Here is a 21,086-nt window from a genome sequence, read left to right as displayed (position 1 = left end):
ACCAATTTCAAACCTAACAGACCACTCAAGATCTTTAGAATCATATAAACTAGAAATTCCAAGGGCGCAGTCAAAGCAGTCCTCACCTCCAGTTTGTTGACGAGTCTCTTTTTAATGGCGTTCTGTGCTGCAGCATTGGTGGCCATGCGCAGTCCCTCTGCAGCTTCACGCAACTTCTGCTGCTGCTCCTCGCTGTCTGGATTAGCAGCTGCACCCTGCCGGAACGCATTAAACAACCATTAAACTCACAGATTATTAGTATGAAAGCACACGCTGAGGTGTCTTCTGTCCCACCTTCGCAGCTTCCACCATACGGGCAGTAGCGTCAGCCAGGAGTTTGGCTGCAGAGAGGAGTTTGCGAGAGTTCTCCAGGTCAGATTCTCCCTCTGCGTCCGCCTTGATAGCGTTGACCAGGTCTGAGGTGGCCTGAGCAAGGATCCGCGCCTGACGCACCATCTCCCCTGAACACAGAAGGACAGGAACATGTCTATGAGTTTGGTGTATGCAGACGTCAAAACCAAAAGAGCTTTTCATTGTGGATTTGACAGAACATTTGCACATTCTTACTGTGCACTAAAGCATTTGCACTGATATTTTCCGGGCTAGTCATGAACACAAAATTACTAATACAATTTTTAATACCAGTTTTGCCATTGCATTCATGATAATATGCACTAGTTAAATCAAATACATGCATATAAAATTACTGCTTCATTTTTGGAGCACTAACATATCTACTACTGGGTTCACACTAAATACCGCATTGCGCAGGGTGTATGATAGGGCGCAAGTACTCATAATGCAAACACATTGTCGAACAAAGTCGTTTTAACTGTTTTTTGCTGCACAAAATTGTTGGAGTGTCATATGATTACAGTTGAACCACTGACGCCACATGAAATGCTTTGACCATAGACTGTAAAATATATGGACGTAGTATCCGTGACGTCACCCATAGGTTTCTAAAGAGCGCAAAAGAAGCCACAAGTAGGCGCGGCCAACCGTCGCCATTTTGTTCGCGCGTCATCACACCCACGGCGGGATACCAAACAAGGGCAAAGAGGCGGAGAGTGAGCGGAGCTACAGACACCTGCTAGCATTTAGCTTGGACCTGGTTCAGACACACTTTGCTTTGGGAGAACGCTTAATACTTTATCACCTGTGACTCGTTTGTATTCTGACCACTTGTGCTTGGTTGTATACTATATCAATAAAGTGTTTTGAGCCACTAAACATTGTTCTTATGACGTTTTTCAACAGGAGGAAAACGCGAATTACTTCCAAACACTTCAGATACAGTCTGTGTTAGTTAATGTAAGACTATTGATGAAATCCAGCATAACACTGTATGACAACGCTTCAGATGACTGATCTAGAGCCTACAGCTAATCAATTTGTCAGATTCTGAAGTGCATTACAGCTCTAAATATAAATATAAACGATAAATGATCTTAAATAAAACAAATACATGTATAGAGATGGTATATAAGTATATAACTTTACTCACATGGGAAACGGAGGCCACATGAATGGTTTGTGAGCACAATTAAGTGCTCTCAGCATGCCATGCCATCCAATAATTGAAGGAAACAAGTCCAAAAGGCAGTTGACTGTGTAAAGCCACATAAAACAACACAGAAATACGATAAATATGCCGAGTTCAGTGGCTAATCTGCCGGATTCAGCTGAGGTGACGTGACGGCGACCAACGAGACCTAGCTGTCACTCAGGTGGCCACGCCCTTAATTATGCAAACTTAATATAACTTAATATAAAGGAAACGGATGAGTTATAAAAAAATTCACCCCCCTCACAGTTGTCATGAAGGGTAATATTAGCTGTATTAACCAAAATCTTTTTTTGTACCAGGCTGTAAACACCTTTTTTTCTGCTGTAAAGTTGGCCATTCTAACAGTGGGCTCAATTGAAATTTGCTCTGTTTTGGAGCGAGGAGCGGCCAGGACTAGCGGAATTTCGGATGAATTGCAGTTTTAGTTACTTCCGTATTGGCTTCCTGAGAGAGAGCGGGAGGTTGCCGCTTGGTTTTGACCAATGCTTTTGGTTACTTTTCTGGACTTCTCTTGATCGTTACGGTCTATAAAGGATGAGGGAGCTTGTGTTTTGAAGAAGGTCTCAGGGATTGGGAACGACATGCAGTTTTGTAATCAATAACAGAACTTCATTTTTGGGTGAACTAACCCTTTAAAGAGCCCTTACTATGGATTTTTGAAAATGACCTTCCATGTAGTGTGTAACACAGCTCTTGGATAAGTGAAATATCCAGCTAAGGCTGAAATCTGAAAGTGCACAGTGTTTAAAACTGTTGATTCATTTGTAAAAGAGTCGACTTATAGTGCTTCAAATGAATCGACTTGATAAGGAGTCTTTAGCCGTTTCGGCATGACATCGATACAAAACTTAAGCACCGCCCATCTGTTGTGCGCCAAACCTGGGAAAATTGAAACCTGTGGCCCCGCCCACAAACAGTAGCAAAGAAAAAGAGAAAGACACACTGTAGCAGATCCCAGTTGAATCAAGTCGTGTAGACGCTGTGCTCAGCTGGATAATATTGGAAGTGTGAGGGGAAAGTTAGTGTTATTTTCTTTACCCGAAGATGAAACTGTGAAGAGTAAGTGGTTGAGGTTTACTTTTGCAAAAACACCTCAGCATTATCGCCTTCATTTTTCTGACGAGTGCTTCTGTAATCTACATGCTTACAACGGGGGATTCATCCGCTGTTTGTTAAAGGAAGGATCAGAAAAGACTATTGATGTGTGGGACTTTGTCAGAGCTTGACAGGAACTTTACAGTACACAGTACATAGACCAGTTTCTCTAGCTTGCAAATTATGTATTTAATTGTGTTTTGTTACTTCCAACCACTTGTAGTGCATCTGGTTAACTCTTTATATTATCATATCGCGTCTAAAGCCACGTTGAAAACATCTTGCATGCCACTTTGTTTGGGGATTTAAAGGGGGTGAGGGGGTAGGTGGTTGAAATTATGGGAGTTTTCCTGGGATAAATAACAAAAATGGAGGGTGGCCGGAGATGGGTCTGAAATACGGGAGGCAGTAGAAAAACAGGAGTGTTGACAGGTATGCTCACACATACACTCTGCACTCTGGCTACTTGAATATTGTTGATAAGCTGTGGTGGGCATTTCATTCTGTCTCACGCTGAATGCTGTCGATCCATCGCAACAGAACGTCATCGGTCCAATTAGGGCAGATTAGCTTCACGCTAAGGAGGAGCTTGGGAACAAATGAGTCGCTGAATGATTCATATAGGAGTCGCTGGGATAATTAAATAAAAATAGTTGCATATTATAAGACAAGGAAAGTGTTTTTTGACTTTGCATGCGTATCAGCCTGTTGTTGGAGACCCCTAAAACAAAAACATGACCCTTTTTAATGTATAATAGGGGCTCTTTAACTAATAATTTTTGAATGACTTTTGTGAGCAACTTTTGATTGCTGTTAGTAACACAAAGTGTGTAGGAGGGTATCAAGATTTGCTCTAGCTGTGAGTCCAGTAATAAAGCATTGCGGCGGTTCAGTCCAGTTCTCAGAATGTTCAGACAGGAAGGATGGTGCTTGTGAGTAAATACGGATGTGTCTTAGCCACGGCGAGGTTTTCTGAGTAAAGAAAAACTAGTCAGGTTTATTTGTGGTTTGTGTGAATTCCTGTTTCACTGACTTCCTGTTGTCATTATCTTCAGTCTGGACATATGACCACCGCTGACTTGTTTTGCTGTCGGGTAACAATCAGTATCCTCTGAGTCTTTTTAATTTTTTTGGTATTTAACAAATAATATAATTAGGATGACTGGGAAAGTCGCTGAATGTTGTCCTGTATTTATTTTTAATTAGTGAGTCTGGTTGAAGAACACGTTACCCCAGGCAAAAAGTACCTACCTAGTATAAAAGTAGGTAAGTAGGTGGGTGGGTGGGTAAGTAAGTAAGTATGTATGTATTTATGTGTGTGTATGTATATATATATATATATATATATATATATATATATATATATATATATGTGTGTGTGTGTGTGTGTGTGTATGTATGTATGTATATATATATATTTATATATATATATATACACACACACACACACACACACACACACACACACACACACACACACACACACACACACACACACACACACACATATATATATATATATATATATATATATATATATTATGTTATAAATCTTAAATATTTTATTTTTATTTATAAATATTATAAATATTAATAAAATATAACATTTTGGGGGGGTTGTTTTTTATTATTTATATATGCAATTGACATATTATACAATATGTAATACAATAATTTTGTTTATGCTAATTTTAAGATTTAAAAATAATTTTACCAACCACTATATTTTATTTTTGCATGGCAAGTAGTCTCAGGATGCATATACACATGTATTTATGTATGTACTCTATACGCAATAAGCATATACACATGTATGCATGTAAATGAATAAACAACATGTTAGAGCTACTAGCTAACTAGGAATTAGCATTTGTTTGATACCATTTTTGTCATTGTGTTCATGATAATATGAATTAGTCAAATCAAATATATGCATTTAAAACTGCTGCTTTATTTTTGGAGCACTAAGATATCTAATGCTGGGTTCACGAAGGGAATAGCCTGTCTTCTGTGTAAAGTTAAGTCTGTTATAGCAGTGGTCCCAAACCACCGGGCCGCGGACCGGTACCGGTCCGTGGAACAATTGGTACCGGGCCACATAAGAAATCATAAATTACTTCTGTAGAAAATGTTCCCCCCGCGACTTGGTTTCTTCCACTCACCCCCGCCACCTCACGTAAAATGGACTATGCCAAAATCCACCACGGAGTGGGAAGAACAGTGGTGGTTGTTGATAGTTTAAAGTTATAAAACAGGTATTAAAGAGGTATTATAGAGTTGTGCATATTATGTTATGTGTGCGTGCATCGCTAAGTAAGTACCCGAAATCATTGCAATATGTATCTATATGGAGTTTCACATAATCATACTCATTAAGGCTGCAACGTGCCAATGCATACATTTAATTCGGCTTGACGGTTGTATTATTGTTAATATGTTCGTCAGTTGAAATGTTTGGCACAGATGTTATGTATTTGATGCATATAAACCTTGATTGAAACATAATCAGACCGCAATAGTGCAACTAGCGCATGCGCACTGAGTTATTCATGATTAACCTGGATGCAAGAACGCAGCAGCTGTGTTCACGTGAAGAACCAACCAACCCCCCCACCCCCATATATTTTAACATTACAACATCAATGCTGCAAAAGGAAGCTCATGAAAAAGAAACCTTTTACCAGAAGTTTATCGGTGGCAGAAAAACACTAGTCATGCATATAGTCCATTAAGTTGTCCCAAAAAAGTCAAGAATTGTGTTGTATCAGCTTAATAAGTAGGTTGAACAAACAACAAACTTAATGTTAAAGACAGGGCCGGACAAAGAACAAAAATATTGTATACTCATTTTAGTACCTGCATCTCCCATGGAGCTGAAGATGTTATCAGTCACATCCAGGATGCGGTCGGTGGCCTCTCCGTGCCGTCCGATTGGCTGTCCTCCGCTGGCGTACTGTCTAATATGCTGCAGCAGCTCGTTAAGAGCCTGAGTGACTCCTGTGGCAGCGGCGCCCACCTGTTTGAGCAGCTGCTCGTCACCGGTCGCCCCGTGTGACGCCTCCACACAGCCCTCCACAGACTTCGCCACCAGTTTTCCAGCCTCGATGAGCTGCTCTTGACACACGGGTGAGCTGATGGTTGGAGCCACCACCTGCAACCCAGATAAAACGCACACATGAGCATGGAAATAGTTCAGTGAGTGTGTTCGTGAATGAATTGTGTTGAATGCTCACTCGTGTGCAGGCCACCAGCTGTGATGTGGAGAGGGCGCACTGGGTGGCAGCAGCGATCACTTTGTTTTGTTGAGCTGAATCTTCGCTTTTCTGAGCCACGTTTTTAGCCTTTAACACCAGAGCCGCTGCTGCATTCGCCACAGCCTTCGCCAACTGCATCAACATGTCCTGCATACACACACACACACATACATACAGTAAAATAAATTTAACATACTGACAGACATAATGTCATAATCAGGTTTGCATTTGTTCTATTTTAGTGCAGATTATTCCAATTAGGAATTTTATTAGCAATGTTTTGATTTAATTTTAAATGGACATTGAATTTCAGAATTTGTTCATTTTTGGCATGCCGTCACCTTAGAATTATAAACTTCTGACATTTTTGTCAAAATTGAGTTATTGCAAAGAAAACAATCATTAGTTCCTGGTTCCCTCCTAATCTCCTGTCAGTTCAGCAATGGTTATACTATTTTATAGACATTGTTCGACTAGAACAGTCCACTGCCTTTATTAACAAAGCAAAGATTTTAACAATCCTTCATTGGAACCAAATACATGACGATTTGATCTCCATTATTAAAACTTAAGTTATTTAATTCAACAACATAGGAAAAACAATTAAAATAGTAGAATATAGATGACAACAATCTTTTTTTCTGTTTAATGTTTTACAATAATTTTAGTGGACACTTTTTTTTCATTTATGTACTTCTCTGACATTCTGTATATAGTTTTTTTCTCTCTCTTATATTTATTTACAGGTTTCTGTATGCATATATTCATATATATGTGTGTTTGTTTGTGTACATATATAATTTGTAATTTTTTATTTTTGTTTCTTATTGTTATCAACCATGCTATACACATTGAACCAAGTCAATGTTGAGAAATTCTGTTTATTACCATTGTTGATAACCACGTTTATTAAAAACATAATAAAGTTTACGTCCAAAAAATTGTTATTGAGATAGAGTTATTGACATATTCTTATTAATGACAACTTATTTACATTATGTGAAATAAGTTGTTTACATTTTAAGACTCTTTATTTAAAAAACAAACAAACAAACTTGGATCTATAAGCAGTGCGGATCTATAGCGCAAAATGCGGAGGCCCCCCTGCAGGGATCACTGACGGGGCAAGCGATCACAAATTGAGAAGCGGGGTGGAGCGACAACGCGGGGAAGCCTTCACAAACTGAGGAGCGATCACAAACCAAAAGCGGCGAGAGCGTCATTTTCAGTGAGAACCGGCGGCAAGAAACAGCGCGGCGCGTCTTCTCCGGTGTGAGCGTCGAGGAGAGTTGAAATCAAGTCAACTTTATGGTATGAGCTATGATGCGGTTCAGCGGCAAGCAATCAGAATGAAGCAGTCCACCGCTTGAGAGAAGTTCAGAGAACACAGACATGTGAACTTTGGTTCCGACCACAGTTGTTCCCAAGAGTTTGATTATTGCAGTTGCCAGATTTTCCATTATTAAAAATCACGCGGTGCGTGCCCTGCGGGCCCGTCCCCTACGCCACGGTCTATAAGGTTATTTCTGTGGGCCAGTAAGCATTTTAAATGCATGCACGAGGACCAATCAGACTCAGCTTTCTTTTTCATTCCGCTGGACTGCTTCATTGACAGCGGAAAAGACCAGAAAGAAACATAAAGGGCCCTATTATACACCCGGTGCAATAAGGCGCAATACCTGTTTGCCCCAATGTGTTGCTATTTTCAGACCAACGCAACGTAATTTTCCTGTTTTCCACCACTTTGTTTAAATAGCAAATCCATTTGTGCCACTTTGTGGACCCATGGGTGCTTCGGTCTAGAAGAGAGATGTGTTAAGGCGCATTGTTGGCGCTCTGCTATTTTGAGGAGCTAAAATAGACTGCGCAATAGACCAGCTGAAAGCAGGTCTAAAGTCCAGCGCAGAGCGAGTTAGTTGTGCGCCTCGCTCACACTGCTAAATACACACAGGATGTACAGCAGTACAGAAATATCTTTACAAATAAAAAAAGAATTAAAGGATTAAAATGTTACAAAACTATTATTTTCTACAAAAATATAAAAGCCACTGCCTCCAGGCATTTTTCAGTTCATTCATGACAATTTGCTTTTGTATAATGTTATTATTATTATTATTATTATTTGTTATATGCATTTTTATATTTGTTTTATTAAAAACAAGTTTAGACTTGTCCACCTGTCGCGTTTTGGACCATATGGGGCATAGCATGCGTGTTTGGATATATCTCCACTTTTTGACCACACATCAGTATTATTGCTCATTTATTGCTTTGCTGGAAATCAGAACTGAATTTAGAAAAAGTTTTGAAACAAAATTTTGAGCTTAATAAATGAAATTAATTATGTAGGCTAATAGTGTGTACAACAATGTTTCCTTATCCACAAAAGAGAGAAAGTTAAAGTAAGAGTAAAGCCTGATTTATACTTCTGCGTCAAGTGACCGGCGTAACCCACGGCGCAGGCAACGCGCGTGGCTGTGCAATTATACTTCTGCGCGCTGTCTCTGTTGGTCTGCATTAACACTTCCGAAATGCTAGTTGGCAGTGAGGTGTAAATGTTCCTCTGTGTTGAGTTTCTTCGCTGCTTTTTTGCTTTTCCTGAACACTTCCGGGATATACAAGTGGCTCAAACTCGCTCATTTTGAGGCAGGAACCGGCGGACGTGCAACAACTTTAACTATGAGGTAAACACAAAACAAAACTTTCCATCCGGAGCTCCTTCACGGTACTCCACACTTGTAAACAATCGCTCGCGCCATTCGCGCGGCTCTCGGTCCCGCCCAGACTCGTCAGCGATACCAAGCCGACCAATCACAGAGCTTACGCTACGCGCCGTTGCGACGTGTAGTTACATTTTTTGAGAGATGCACGTCAGTGACGGCGACGGCCACGGCGAAGGGCTATGCGTCAGCGCCGTAGCATACGTCAGTGTTTGACGCAGAAGTATAAATCAGCCTTAAAGGCCGATTGGAGGACGCTCATTCTTTATCCTCTCGCTGCAGATGGTCAGTTTAACTGTTTTTTTACTAGTGAAGCATTCAGTTTTCACACCTACAAAGTCCGCCATGTAAATAGCAAATGCACCATGGCGCAACGCAACTGACTCTCAGAGGGAATGAGAGATGAGACTCTGATTGGTTAATTCTCAAAACAAGCCCATTAAATTATTAAGAGAATAAGCTCAACCCTGTAAGACCAAGCGCCGCGGCGCAGGGCGTATTTTTCCGTCCTTAAAATAGCAAAAGTGAACTTGGGCACACCCTTAATGCTTTTGCGCCCTGTGCTTCAGACTTTGTGCCTAGATCGTTAAAGTAGAGCCCAAAATCAGAGTCGACTAAATAATGCCACGCCACACAAAATACTCAATTCATGGGGCATATAATTCAATAATTCAAATAAAGCATATAATTACATAAAATGAACATCTGCACTGGACAAAATATTTAGCACAGCCTTGTAGGCTTAATTTAAACAAGAAAAAATATTCATCCTAAAACATTAATTAAACGTTAGAAAAAGGAAAAACGTAACTTTTAAAACATCAACATATTGTTACAACACCAATAACACCGAACAGAGACATTTCTGAACTTAACATTAATATATCTAATGCACAAAGAAATCTACTGCTAGGTTCACACCAAATCTGAAGAGAATATTTCCATAATGTCACTAGCTCGAGATTACTCATGGGAGGTTTTCAAGTAAACTTGCAAAAAAATGTGGTTAAGGCGAATTCTGTGCATTTGCTGTGCATATATAGTTTAATATAACATTAATTGCTGCATAACATTAAAACCCAGAAGTGTTTTTTGTACCATACTTGAGATGTTAAAGAAGAAAAACTAGAAGAATTAGAATCTACACAACTAAAAGACGACAAGGGCATATAAAAAAACTACTAACCCACACAAATGCTCTAGATTCTATACAAGCAGAATATGGGTCATTCTCAATCTTAATGTATTGCCTGTTTTATTTAGATTTTTAATATACCATTAACATTTTTGGGAAATTAACATGTATAATTGGGATAATTATGTAACAATGCATTGACTTTAGTATGGTTGCCACCTTTAAAAATGTAGCTTCTAGAAGAATTTATCACAGGTGTAACAACTTTCAATTTCTTAAAATAAATACAGTATAATAGGTTAATCAAGCTGTCGTGCTCATTAGTATTAATGCCAACACGCTAATAAACGCTCAGTATCTATGGTTTAGCATATTAGCCTTTTTTGAGAGCAGACTTTGAGAATGACCCAGATCCGATGACTACTAAACACCACGCAGAGAGCCGTGAAGCGTTCACTGGAATCTCCAGAAAAGATGAGAAATACAGAAGAGGCAGTGCTGTGCTTAAACAGGACAGGGCAGCACTAGATGTGTTGCTTTCAGTTTAATTTCCGTTAAATCTCATGTTTCCCAATTGTGTTCAACTTGTGTTGTACTAATAAATGTTCTATCCAAATAAGGACATTAACACATGCACCCGACTGCAGCAGAAAACTTCCCCTTCAGTTAGACTGTGAAGAATGATAACACGCTCTTAACCAAACACAGAGCTTTTCTTTTGAATATTATCACATTGGAGCTGATAAACAGTATTCTGAACTATTTCAACTCTTACAGCTCTGAAACCCAAGAAAAGGGCCAGAACTACAGTAAAGGGAAACATCATATTGATTACATCATAGAATTAAAATTATTAGGATTATTTTTATTCATATTTGAATTGAAATTTGGCTCTTGAAGCAGTTATTAAAAGAGATTTGAGTTAGTTTGATGTGGCAAATGTTCTCCACCAAAACATCCTGCTCTAAAATTATGGGTTAAACTTTTCAAAAATAAGTAATTATCATAATCTTTAGCCTGATTTACTGAAGACATATTGCATTTTCATCACTTGTAAATAAAGTTTATATACCAAAAAAAAATCTATATTTAAAGCAAAAATCATTTAATGACGTATTAAAGGGGCCTTTCAGGATCACAGCAGTCCAAAATATTGACATTTTATTTTATTTATACAGTTTAACTATGCTTTTAACACATTTATCAGCAAAAAAGTTTTTTTATTTATTCATAAGATGAGTTTCTGAGTATGTTACAGTACTTTAATTCATGAATGTGTAAACAAAAAGGGAATCTTACCACATTTATCTAGAGAATTCAGTTTTTTCAGTCTTGCAATGACTTTTTTTTGCACAGAAATGTTAACTGAAATATTTGTTTTCTATATTTCTTAAATATTCAAACACATTGACTTGCTAACTTTGGTAAAACAAACATTTACACTACAATTAACAATAAAAGATACAATAAACAAACTATTCTTAAGAAAGTAAAATAATAATAGATAAATACAAAAAGAAAATATTAAACATAAATAAATAAATAAATAAATAAATAAAAATAAATAAAAAATAAATAAACAAAACTTAATAAATATGAACTTTCACTTTTAATCTAAATTAGACTAACCCTCTTCAACTGAATTAAACTTGAATACTTTAATTTAATTTTGAATATTGAATTGTTTATTTTATTGAATGTTTTCTTTTATAATTTGTATTTTTTATACTGAAATAATATGAGCATTGTCAAAGCATGTTAGCAAAACATTCACATATTTGGATAATTATTAAATAGGTTTCAGTTTCTCTTCAAATTTGTTTAGTCTTGACTTTTATAATATGTAATGTCGATTATAGTGAACACAAATATATTGTCAGTTTTTGTTTATTGATTTTGTTTAAGTCAAGATGATTAGCCCTCTTGTAAGGTTTTTTTTTTTCTTTTTCATTTGGAAGTATTTCTTTCCGGTATCAAATTCCATTAAAACAGCACTCTTCCAGCAGTCCTTACTTCATATTTTCATCCAATAATTGTCACGGGCCATGAACAATATGTTGCTGAATGTAAGTGAGCTGCTGAACTGCAGTTAAAAGCCCCTTTCACACATACAGACCTTTCCGGAAAATTACCGGCAATTTTCCAGAAAGGTTGTATGTGTGAACAGGCCCTTTTTGAAAATACCGGTAAATTCGTTCTGGCTATTTTCCGGAAAGAGAAGTTGTAACATTACCGGCAATTTGCCGGAATGCTGCGCTGTGTGAATGCGGAAGGAAGATTGCCGGAAAGAGCGCGTCCATGTCTAGAACGTGCTGGCGTGAGACACCTGCTTTAGCCAATCAGAACAGTCAGACGCATTCACGCGCACGCGGTTTATGAGAATAAAAGCCTTTGAATATTTTTCCAGACACCTTTAGCTACTAGATGTTAGTCAGATCACGTTTCTATGTTCCTTCTTAATGCTAACTGTGTAAATAATTATCGCTAAAATGTTTATCATAATCCGTTGTTTGTTTACCTTCAAGCTTTGCGTGTGCCCGTGAGCGCCAGCACACACATATGCACATGAACATCTCGACATGCGAAAGTGTTTCTCTATGTTTTCATTAGAGTTGTACTCAATACTGATCCATCCGAAGAGTTTGTAATGTAGTCAAATGTTTACAAACACAAGCGCAGCCGTTTAGAGGTCATTTCTGGTTAATGATGTCAGAATTTTCCGGCATTTGGTGTGTGGATGTGTGAATGCTCTTTTCCGGAAAATTTCCGTAACGTCCTCGCCTGTGTGAACAGCGCTTTTTTGAATATACCGGTAAAGTCGTTCCGAAAATTTTCCAGATATTTACCGGTATCACTGTGTGAAAGGGGCTATTAAATGGATGAAACGTAACAATCATTATTAATCTTTAGCCCCTTTCACACAGTGATACCGGTAAATATCCTGAAATTTTTCGGAACGACTTTACCGGTAAATTCAAAAAAGCGCTGTTCACACAGGCGAGGACGTTACGGAAATTTTCCGGAAAAGAGCATTCACACATCCATTCCAAAATACCGGTAAATTCAGACATCATTCACCACAAATAAGCTGTAAACGGCTGCGCTTGTGTTTGTAAACATTTGACTAAATTACAAATTCTGTGGATGATCAATATTGTGAACAACTTTCGCAGGATCACTTTCGCATGTCGAGATATTCATAATATGTGCGTGTGCAGGCGCTCATAGGCGCACGCAAAGCTTGAAGGTAAACAAACAACGGCTTATCATAAGCATCTCATCGATGATTATTTACACAGTTGGCATTAAGAAGAACATATAAACGTGATCTGACTAACTTCTAGCAGCTAAATGTGTCTGGAAAAATATTCAAAGGCTTTTATTCTCACAAACCGCGCGGACGTAAATGCGTCTGACTGTTGTGATTGGCTAAAGCAGACGTCTCACGTCAGCACGTTCTAGACGTGCACGGGCTTATTACGGCAATCTTCCTTCCGCATTCACACAGCGCAGCATTCCGGCAAATTGCCGGTAATGTTACAACTTCTCTTTCCGGAAAATAGCCAGAACGAATTTACCGGTATTTTCAAAAAGGACCTGTTCACACATACAACCTTTCCGGAAAATTGCCGGTAATTTTCCGGAAGGGTCTGTATGTGTGAAAGGGGCTAATAACTTAAACTCGTAACAATGGGTTCAGGCTTTTAAAAAGTTGTTAATCAAACTGTACTTGTGGGGCTCGGGCTGAATTCTGTCAGGCTCGGGCCCTATCGCGCCTAACTTTTATGGCCCGATTACAGCTCTAGTGGGGAGAACCCACCTCATGATTGTAAAGTGTTTTGGATGTATAGCCATACACGATAAATGTGCTATATAAATACACATATTACATTAAAAAAAACACTGAGTGAATCCAATGAACCCTTTGTTTTCAGTGAACAGGTGTGTATGCACAATTCTGAGAATGAATCTGACATAATTAAAAGATGAATCCCACCATGCAGAGAAGCAGCGCCGAGAATGACATGAAATGATTGAAGTGTAAAGTGACCCGTCACCACACCGCGATCGACAGGAAGACACACATGACAGATTACACGAGGTCATTACGGTCCAGGTCAAACGGTGATCATTAAAACACTGATTTGAGAATGATCACTGCTTCATCACAGAGACGTTAGTATGATTGGCTGGTGGATATTAATGGCTCTTTCTATGTGTTGTTACCAGCATTTGACTATAGCCTGTCCGTCTGGAGTGTGTGAACGCTGCTGTACCTACAGACTGATGAGAACACAGGTTAATGTAACACAGTCACGACGGCAGTGTGTGTATCAGCTGTGTGTGTGTGTGTATGTGTGTGAGTGCATGTGTAACAGCAGTGTATAAAGGTTTATCTGCAGTGTGTGTGTGCGTGTGTGTACGTGTATGTGTATCTGAAGTATAGGTGTATCTGTGGAGTGTGCGGCCGCGCATGTGTGTATCAGCAATGTATGTCTCTTATTGTGTTTGTGAATGTGTATCAGCAGTGTGCATAGGTTTATATGCGGTGTGTGTGTTTTTTCTGTATGTGTGCGTTTCTGCAGTTTGTGTGTGTGTGTGTGTGTGTGTGTGTGTGTGTGTACGCACTTTATAGGTGTACTCGTAGTGTGTGTGTGTGTGTGTGTGTGTGTGTGTGTGTTTATCAGCTGCATGGATAGGTGTATTTGCAGTGTGTGTCTCTGTGTGTGCATGTGTATCAGCAGTGTTCGTGTGTGTGTGTGTGTGTATGGCTGTTTAAATCATCAGTGTGTATAGGTGTATAGGTGTGTGTTTGTATCATCAGTGGGTATAGTTGTATCTGCAGTGTGTGTGTGTGCGCATGTTTATCAGCAGTTTGTATAGTTGTATATGCTGTGTGTGTGTAAAGGGTTATGCAGTGTGTGTGTGCGTGTGTGTGTGTGTGTGTGTGCGAGTGTATCAGCAGTGTGTATAGATGTAAATGCAGTGTGTGTGTGTGTGTGTGTGTGTGTGTGTGTGTGTGCATGCGTATCAGCAGTGTGTATAGATGTATCTGCAGTGTGTGTGTGTGTGTGCATGTGTATCAGCAGTGCGTATAGGTGAATCTGCTGTGTGTGCACGTGTGTCCATGTGTATAGGTTTATCTGCAGTGTGTGTGTGTGTACTGTATTTGTGTGTATAAACCGTGTTTATAGTTATAGCTGCAGTGTGTGTGTGTGTGTGTGTGTGTGTGTGTGTGTGTGTGTGTGCATGCGTAGCCGCAGTGTGTATAGGTTTAAATTGAGAGAGTGTGTGTGTGTGTGTGTGTGTGTATCAGCAGTGTTTATACATGTATCTGCAGTGTGTGTTTGTGTGAGTGAGTGTGTGTGTTTATTAGCAGTGTGCAAAAGTGTATCTGCAGTGTGTGTGTGTGTGTGTGTGTGTGTGTGTGTGTGTGTGTATCAGCGGTGTGTAAAGGTTTATCTGCGTGAGTGTATTAGCAGTATTTGCGTCCACATACATCAGCAGTGTTTGTGTGTGTGTGTGTGTGTGTGTGTGTGTGTGTGTGTGTGTGTGTGTGTGTGTGCGCGCGTCAAGTCATACCTGGAAGTGCTGATCCGCATCAGACTCCCCTATCTGCTGCAGGAGTTCACCGCTGGCCTGACCCACATTACCCGCTGCTTGCAGGAGGTTCTGTCGTGGCTGAAAACACACACACACATACACAGACACAGTCATATTATTAACATGTAATAACAATAAAGTACGAGTCAATATTACAGCAGCATTCACATTTAAAGTAACACACCAATATTCTTGTAGACAGCAGTTATTCATTCATTCATTCATTCATTTTCTTTTCAGCTTAGTCCCTTTATTAATCTGGGGTCACCACAGCGGAATGAACCGCCAACTTATCCAGCACATGTTTTATGCAGCGAATGCCCTTCCAGCTGCAACCCATCACTGGGAAACATCCATGCACATTCATTCACACACATACACTACAGACAATTTAGCTTACCCAATTTACCTGTACCGCATGTTTTGGGACTAGTAGGGGGAAATCAGAGCACCCGAAAAAAAAAAACACACCAACACAGGGAGAACATGCAAACTCCCCACAGAAACGCCAACTGACCCAGCAGGGGCTCGAACCAGAGAGACACCAGTTATTGCCAGTGTTTTTATAGAAATATTTGAAATGTAATTACATTTTTTTAAACAAGCTTGGGCCCTTTCCCAGAGATGGGTTGCATCTGGTAGGGCGTCCGCTGCGTTAAAACATGCTGGATATGTTGGCGGTTCATTCCGCTGTGGCGACCCCAGATTAATAAAGGGACTAAGCCGAAAATGAATGAATGAATGTGCTTGGGCCCATATATGTTTGTGTGGGAACTCAGATTTGAACTAAAGTTGCGCACATAAAGCAAGGATTGCATTGGTTACACGTTTGTATGAATATTGAAGTGTGTGCTGTTACAGGCCTAGCAATAATTTACAATACAGACCTCAGTGCTGGACGGCTGAGCAGTCTTGAGCATATCAGACACGGCACACGCCAGGTTCTTTGCAGCACCCAGAAGCTGCTGGCCATTTCCGCCCTCGTCCTCCATCAGCGCCGCCAGCAGTTTGACACCCTTGGACATCTCCGTCAGGTTGGAGGAGATGGTGGTGACGGCACAGCCCACAGCAGTGTAATCTGTCTCGGCCGGGTCACCTGAGAGACACAGGTTCAGTCAGAAACTAGAGTGTAAAAAGTAGCGTTTCAGGTTAGCACATTTCTATGTGTTGACCATAAAAGCTGCTTAAAGGTCTTGTCAAAGTCAAATAAAAATGTTTAGATGTTTTAGTTAGTTTTAAAGAGCCCCTATTATGTTTTTTTTTTTAATAAGCTTTTATGCAGTGTGTAACACAGCTCTAAGTGAATGAAAGCTGAGGTTTAAATCTGAAAGTGCACTGTGTTTAAAACTATTGATTCTTTAGCGAAATATTTGACTGAGTCGAATAAACGATTTGAGTTGGGTTTGGATCTTTTGATCACTGACAGATGGAGATTCGGCTAAGAGGAATAAAGGGTAAAGTTCATTTTCACAACAACACCACAGTATAGCCAACCATGTGCTGTGTTTGTTCCTGTCATTATTCTGACGATTGACACAATAATCGTTGCTGCAACGCGGGATTTGCCGGCCATTTGCTATTTAAGAGGCAGCAGAGACTATTATGGGACTTTGTCAGATTTTGACAGGGACATTTGTCAGTAACTTTTACAGTTCAAATGGTACAGTTTCTTCTTCCTCCGGATCAAAACATGTAAGTGTCATTAAAATTGTTGCCTCGTTTTGTGTAGTTTGCAAAATATGTGTTTAATCGTGTGTTAGAAGTTGTAATCACCCAGCATGGCTTGTAATCACGTATCTATTATAGATCAGTGCTTGTACTGTATCTCTCAGGTTAAATCTGTATGGGGCTGTTCACGTATCGCGTCCAAAACCATGTTAAAAACGTGACGCGTACTTCTTTCAATCAGCGCAGATTAGTTTCGCGGTGCGCTAAGGAGGGTTTTGGGAACAAATTAATCGCTGAACAAATCATCAGAGTCACTGGGATAATTAGGTAAAAATAAACGCATAATATAAGACAATGAAAGTGTTTTTGACCTTGCATGCATATCAGCATGTTGTTGGAGACCCCTAAAACCAAAATATGACCTTTTTAATGCAAAATGGTAAGGGTATCTAATAAGCTAGTGTGCTCCAAAACAGTGACCAAATTTGCATTTAGAAAATATAAATTTGATAAAAACATCCAAAGCTTGCAGTTTGTCAACTTCTGCCTAAAAAAAGTCAATCACCAATTTTTTTTTTACCTCACCTGATACTTCTGTTTCTCATCAAATATTAACCAATCAAATGCTTTCGAGTATCTGACATGCCCTGCCCCCCTCAAGACACTTCTCATTTGTTTATCATTTGATGCACTTGAGCTCAACCACTTTCACTGATAGAGCTGTGATAAAAACTAACCTCTATTGTCTTTTTTAAATCCCCCCCTCTCATCATCAAACAAAAAAAATGACATTTCAGAGCACTTCAGAAATTTCATTTTTGATTGTAGTGATAAGACAAACACAGATTTGAAAACAGTGAAGAGTCTATCTTTATTTTTTTATATTTTTAAAATTACAACAAAACATTATGTTTTTCTAAAACAGTGAGTGCCTTCTCTGTCTTCTGTCAACATGACTGGCAAACACTTCAGAAAAAAAAAAAAACTAAATCTCTGCAAATAATTACCACACAGAAACAAAACTTGAAATGTGCACTTTTAAAAGAACCAACTCTTTTCAGGGTTTCTCAGGATTTTTTTGAGTCAAATTTAAAACTTTTTAAAACCCTTACAAATGAAATTTTAGATTTATAGGTGAAATCAGAATTATTAGCCCCCCTTTGAAATTATTTCTCTTATTTTTTATATATATATTTCCCAAATGATGTTTAACAGAGCAAGGAAATTTTCATAGTATGTTTGATAATATTTTTTCTTCTAGAGAAAGTCTTAATTGTTTTATTTCGGCTAGAATAAAAGCAGGTTTTAATTTTTTTAAACACAATTTTACTCTTTTCCCATTTTAAAACTATACAATAACATGTCTTGTGATTTTATAGTCTTTGGCCAAATGTATTAAGACTTGGCGCTCGAAGCAAAAGTAAAAATTGGTCATTACAGTTAAAATATCAACCAGAGGATGGCCACATCATTTGGTCATGTGATCAATTTTAGAAAATAGTTTTAGTAAAATGGAGCTAAAATGCACAACAGGTTTACATATGTCTCTAAACAGCACATGCACGCAGCGTCAGCAGTTTACTAACAGTATAATGATGCCTGCGTTTGTTTTCCTCCTTAAATGAAGAACAAAAAAGTCTCAGCAGGCACAAAATCAAATTCCTGCCCAGGCTCTACAGCGTCCAACACAACATCTGGCATGTTTCAGACGAAAATCATAGACAGACACAGTAGATGGACAGAAAATCCTTTACTCTCACTGAAGCTGCACATATTTTGCCTGCAAAACACTCAATTACGCACGAATCACAGTGTAAAGTTACACCATGAATTGTATATTCAGCAGAAAAAAGGTCTCGCAGTATAAACCACCCGCCGCAAAGATGTGAACGGTGAGATGTTGCGAGCGTCTCACCTGCAGTCAGATTGACCATGGAAGCAGTTCCCGCAGTGATGGCATCCACCTGAGAGTGAATCTCGTGTTTGGACTCATCCATTTTGTTCTTCCTCCAGGCTTGAGATGCCTGAACAAGAAGAGACACAGGATTTTAGTTTATTTAACAAAATAAATAGTTTTTTTGCAGTTTTTTTCTTCTGTTTTCGAACTTTCAGGGTCAAAAACCCATTGAAGGAGAAACCATTTTCCAACAATGTCAATCCTGATTACAAGGGTGATTATTAGGGATATTAGAATTTCACTGTACGATAATACCTCGGTATGAATGGCACGGTACGGTATTTATTGAATAATTTACAGGAAAAACTAAACTAATGAAAAGACTCGAAAAAAGTGCCAAAAGTGTTTATTTATCTTAGCACTGAACATATCAATGACATACAAATTAGCCATCTATCTGTAAGTTTCGAAACAGGAACTTCAATTTTTCAATTTTAACAACAAAAAACTATTAAACCATATAAAAAAAAAATAAAGTTTCAATTTAGTATTGTTGAAAACTCATCACATTCAACATTTAATCACCCACTTACTTAGATAGAGATGGGTTTTTTAAGGAAAATGATCATATAACTATAATCTGGTAAAAGCTGGGATCTCTGGACATGTCCCCTGCAACAGAAAAAAAACCTCTCATTTGGGACTGAGGTTTCTGGGACAGAGAGATATGATTTAGCCAAGGTTGACAGCAGTGGGTAACGTTGTGCATTGTCTTTCCACCACTTAAGAGGACAAGCCATGAGTGAGATAGAGGTCTCTTTGCGGTACAAGTCAACGTCTGCATCAATCTAACAAGTGTGCTGTGTGCTGCAGTCCCCATGACTGTTTTTAGTCGTATTCCCTGATTCATATTTCACCACAGACTGGCAGTGCCTGCATACTGTTTTTTTCTTTGTCTGTCACATTTTCTCCTTTTTCGTATGTTTTTACAAAGAAACCGAAATGCTTCCACACATCCGATTTAAAACTCGCTTTAGGTTCGATCATTCCCAGCTCTTTTTCTTCCCCGCTACTAGCAACACACTCCTTTTCCGCATTACTGGATCTGTAGTGACAACAGACCGCAAAGGATGATGGCCACGCCTAGGCTGATGGGAATTGTAGTTCCCGCTACCTCCCGTTCGCTTCATTCGCCTAAGCAAACTTTTCTCAGAAATATAGTTTTATTGAGTTTTGCGCCTACGGTAATATTAAAAAAAATGACTCTTGCGGTATGACGGTATTTACAATATTGTTACATCCCTAGTGATTAAGCTTAAGTGCGTTCTAATTTGCACTCTTAAAGCAACCTTGGAATCTTTGATTTTTTTTTGGACTGTTTTAATGCTTAAATTAAATGTTTGTTATTAAATGTTACTATCTATAGGGCCTTATAAAATCTTACATCATCTCAAATTTCATTCAACTTTCTCAACTTTACTTGATTCAATTTTAAAGCTCGAACTAGGGTTTAATAATCTTAGGGTGCTTTCACACCTGTGAATAGATTCAGTTGTTCCGAAACAGAGATTACAAATGTTACATTGTTGCTCTTTGCTCTTGGAGTGGTTCGCTTTTACACTGCAAAGTTTCTAATCGGACCAAAAGAGCTAAAACAAGTCACGTGTGAGTAAACTCTCTTCGCATTGATCAGAGTGTCAGGTTTATTTTGCAGAGTCCTGCTCAGCTGTCAGGAGAGGTGGTGGTTTGGTGGTGTTTGACAAGGTGAGCGCGACGTGTCTGAAGAGTGAGGAGAGATGCGGTGGGGAGGGGTGAGAAGGGTGCGCGACGTAGCCTATTTGAGGACTGGGAGGGAGACGCGAGATTAACGGGAGATTATCATTCGTTTGCGCCCTACTCATAATTCTCTCTTCATATAGCCGTATGCCTATTACATATCCATAAAACACAGTGATATAACTGAGTTCGGATCGTATCGCTTTCTCACTGCAATCGATCAGCTCCAGAGTTCGTTTCAATCGAGCCGAGAGCACTTCATTCAAGAGATCTCGGAGCGATTGATTTGGCGTAGATCCAAGAGCGATTGGTGGTTTCACATATGCCAAACGAACTACACTAACTGGGCAAACGAGACAGGTTCCGA

General features: G+C 39.0%; 1 protein-coding gene across 7 annotated transcripts in view; it reads right to left on the bottom strand.

The window, feature by feature from the left end:
* Window positions 1-21,086, bottom strand: part of tln1 (talin 1) — a 1,269,505-nt gene that overhangs the window by 1,170,014 nt on the left and 78,405 nt on the right. For 4 of the 7 annotated variants that reach the window (XR_015500341.1, XR_015500343.1, XR_015500344.1 and 1 more), the window contains exons 15-21: window positions 18,962-19,070; window positions 16,266-16,474; window positions 15,358-15,456; window positions 5,899-6,066; window positions 5,522-5,816; window positions 295-461; window positions 87-215 (exon numbers count right to left, since the gene is read on the bottom strand). Coding sequence is in view for 3 of the 7 variants with exons in the window: in XM_087269399.1 (XP_087125525.1) it covers window positions 87-215; window positions 295-461; window positions 5,522-5,816; window positions 5,899-6,066; window positions 15,358-15,456; window positions 16,266-16,474; window positions 18,962-19,070 (1,176 nt within the window). In the remaining 4 variants the exon portion in view is untranslated. 7 annotated transcript variants of the gene reach the window in all.

The sequence above is a fragment of the Danio rerio genome, chromosome 10 (assembly GCF_052040795.2).
Source record: "Danio rerio strain M-AB ecotype USA chromosome 10, GRCz13ab, whole genome shotgun sequence".
NCBI lineage: Eukaryota > Metazoa > Chordata > Actinopteri > Cypriniformes > Danionidae > Danio > Danio rerio.
This window is presented reverse-complemented; position numbering and strand designations above follow the sequence as displayed.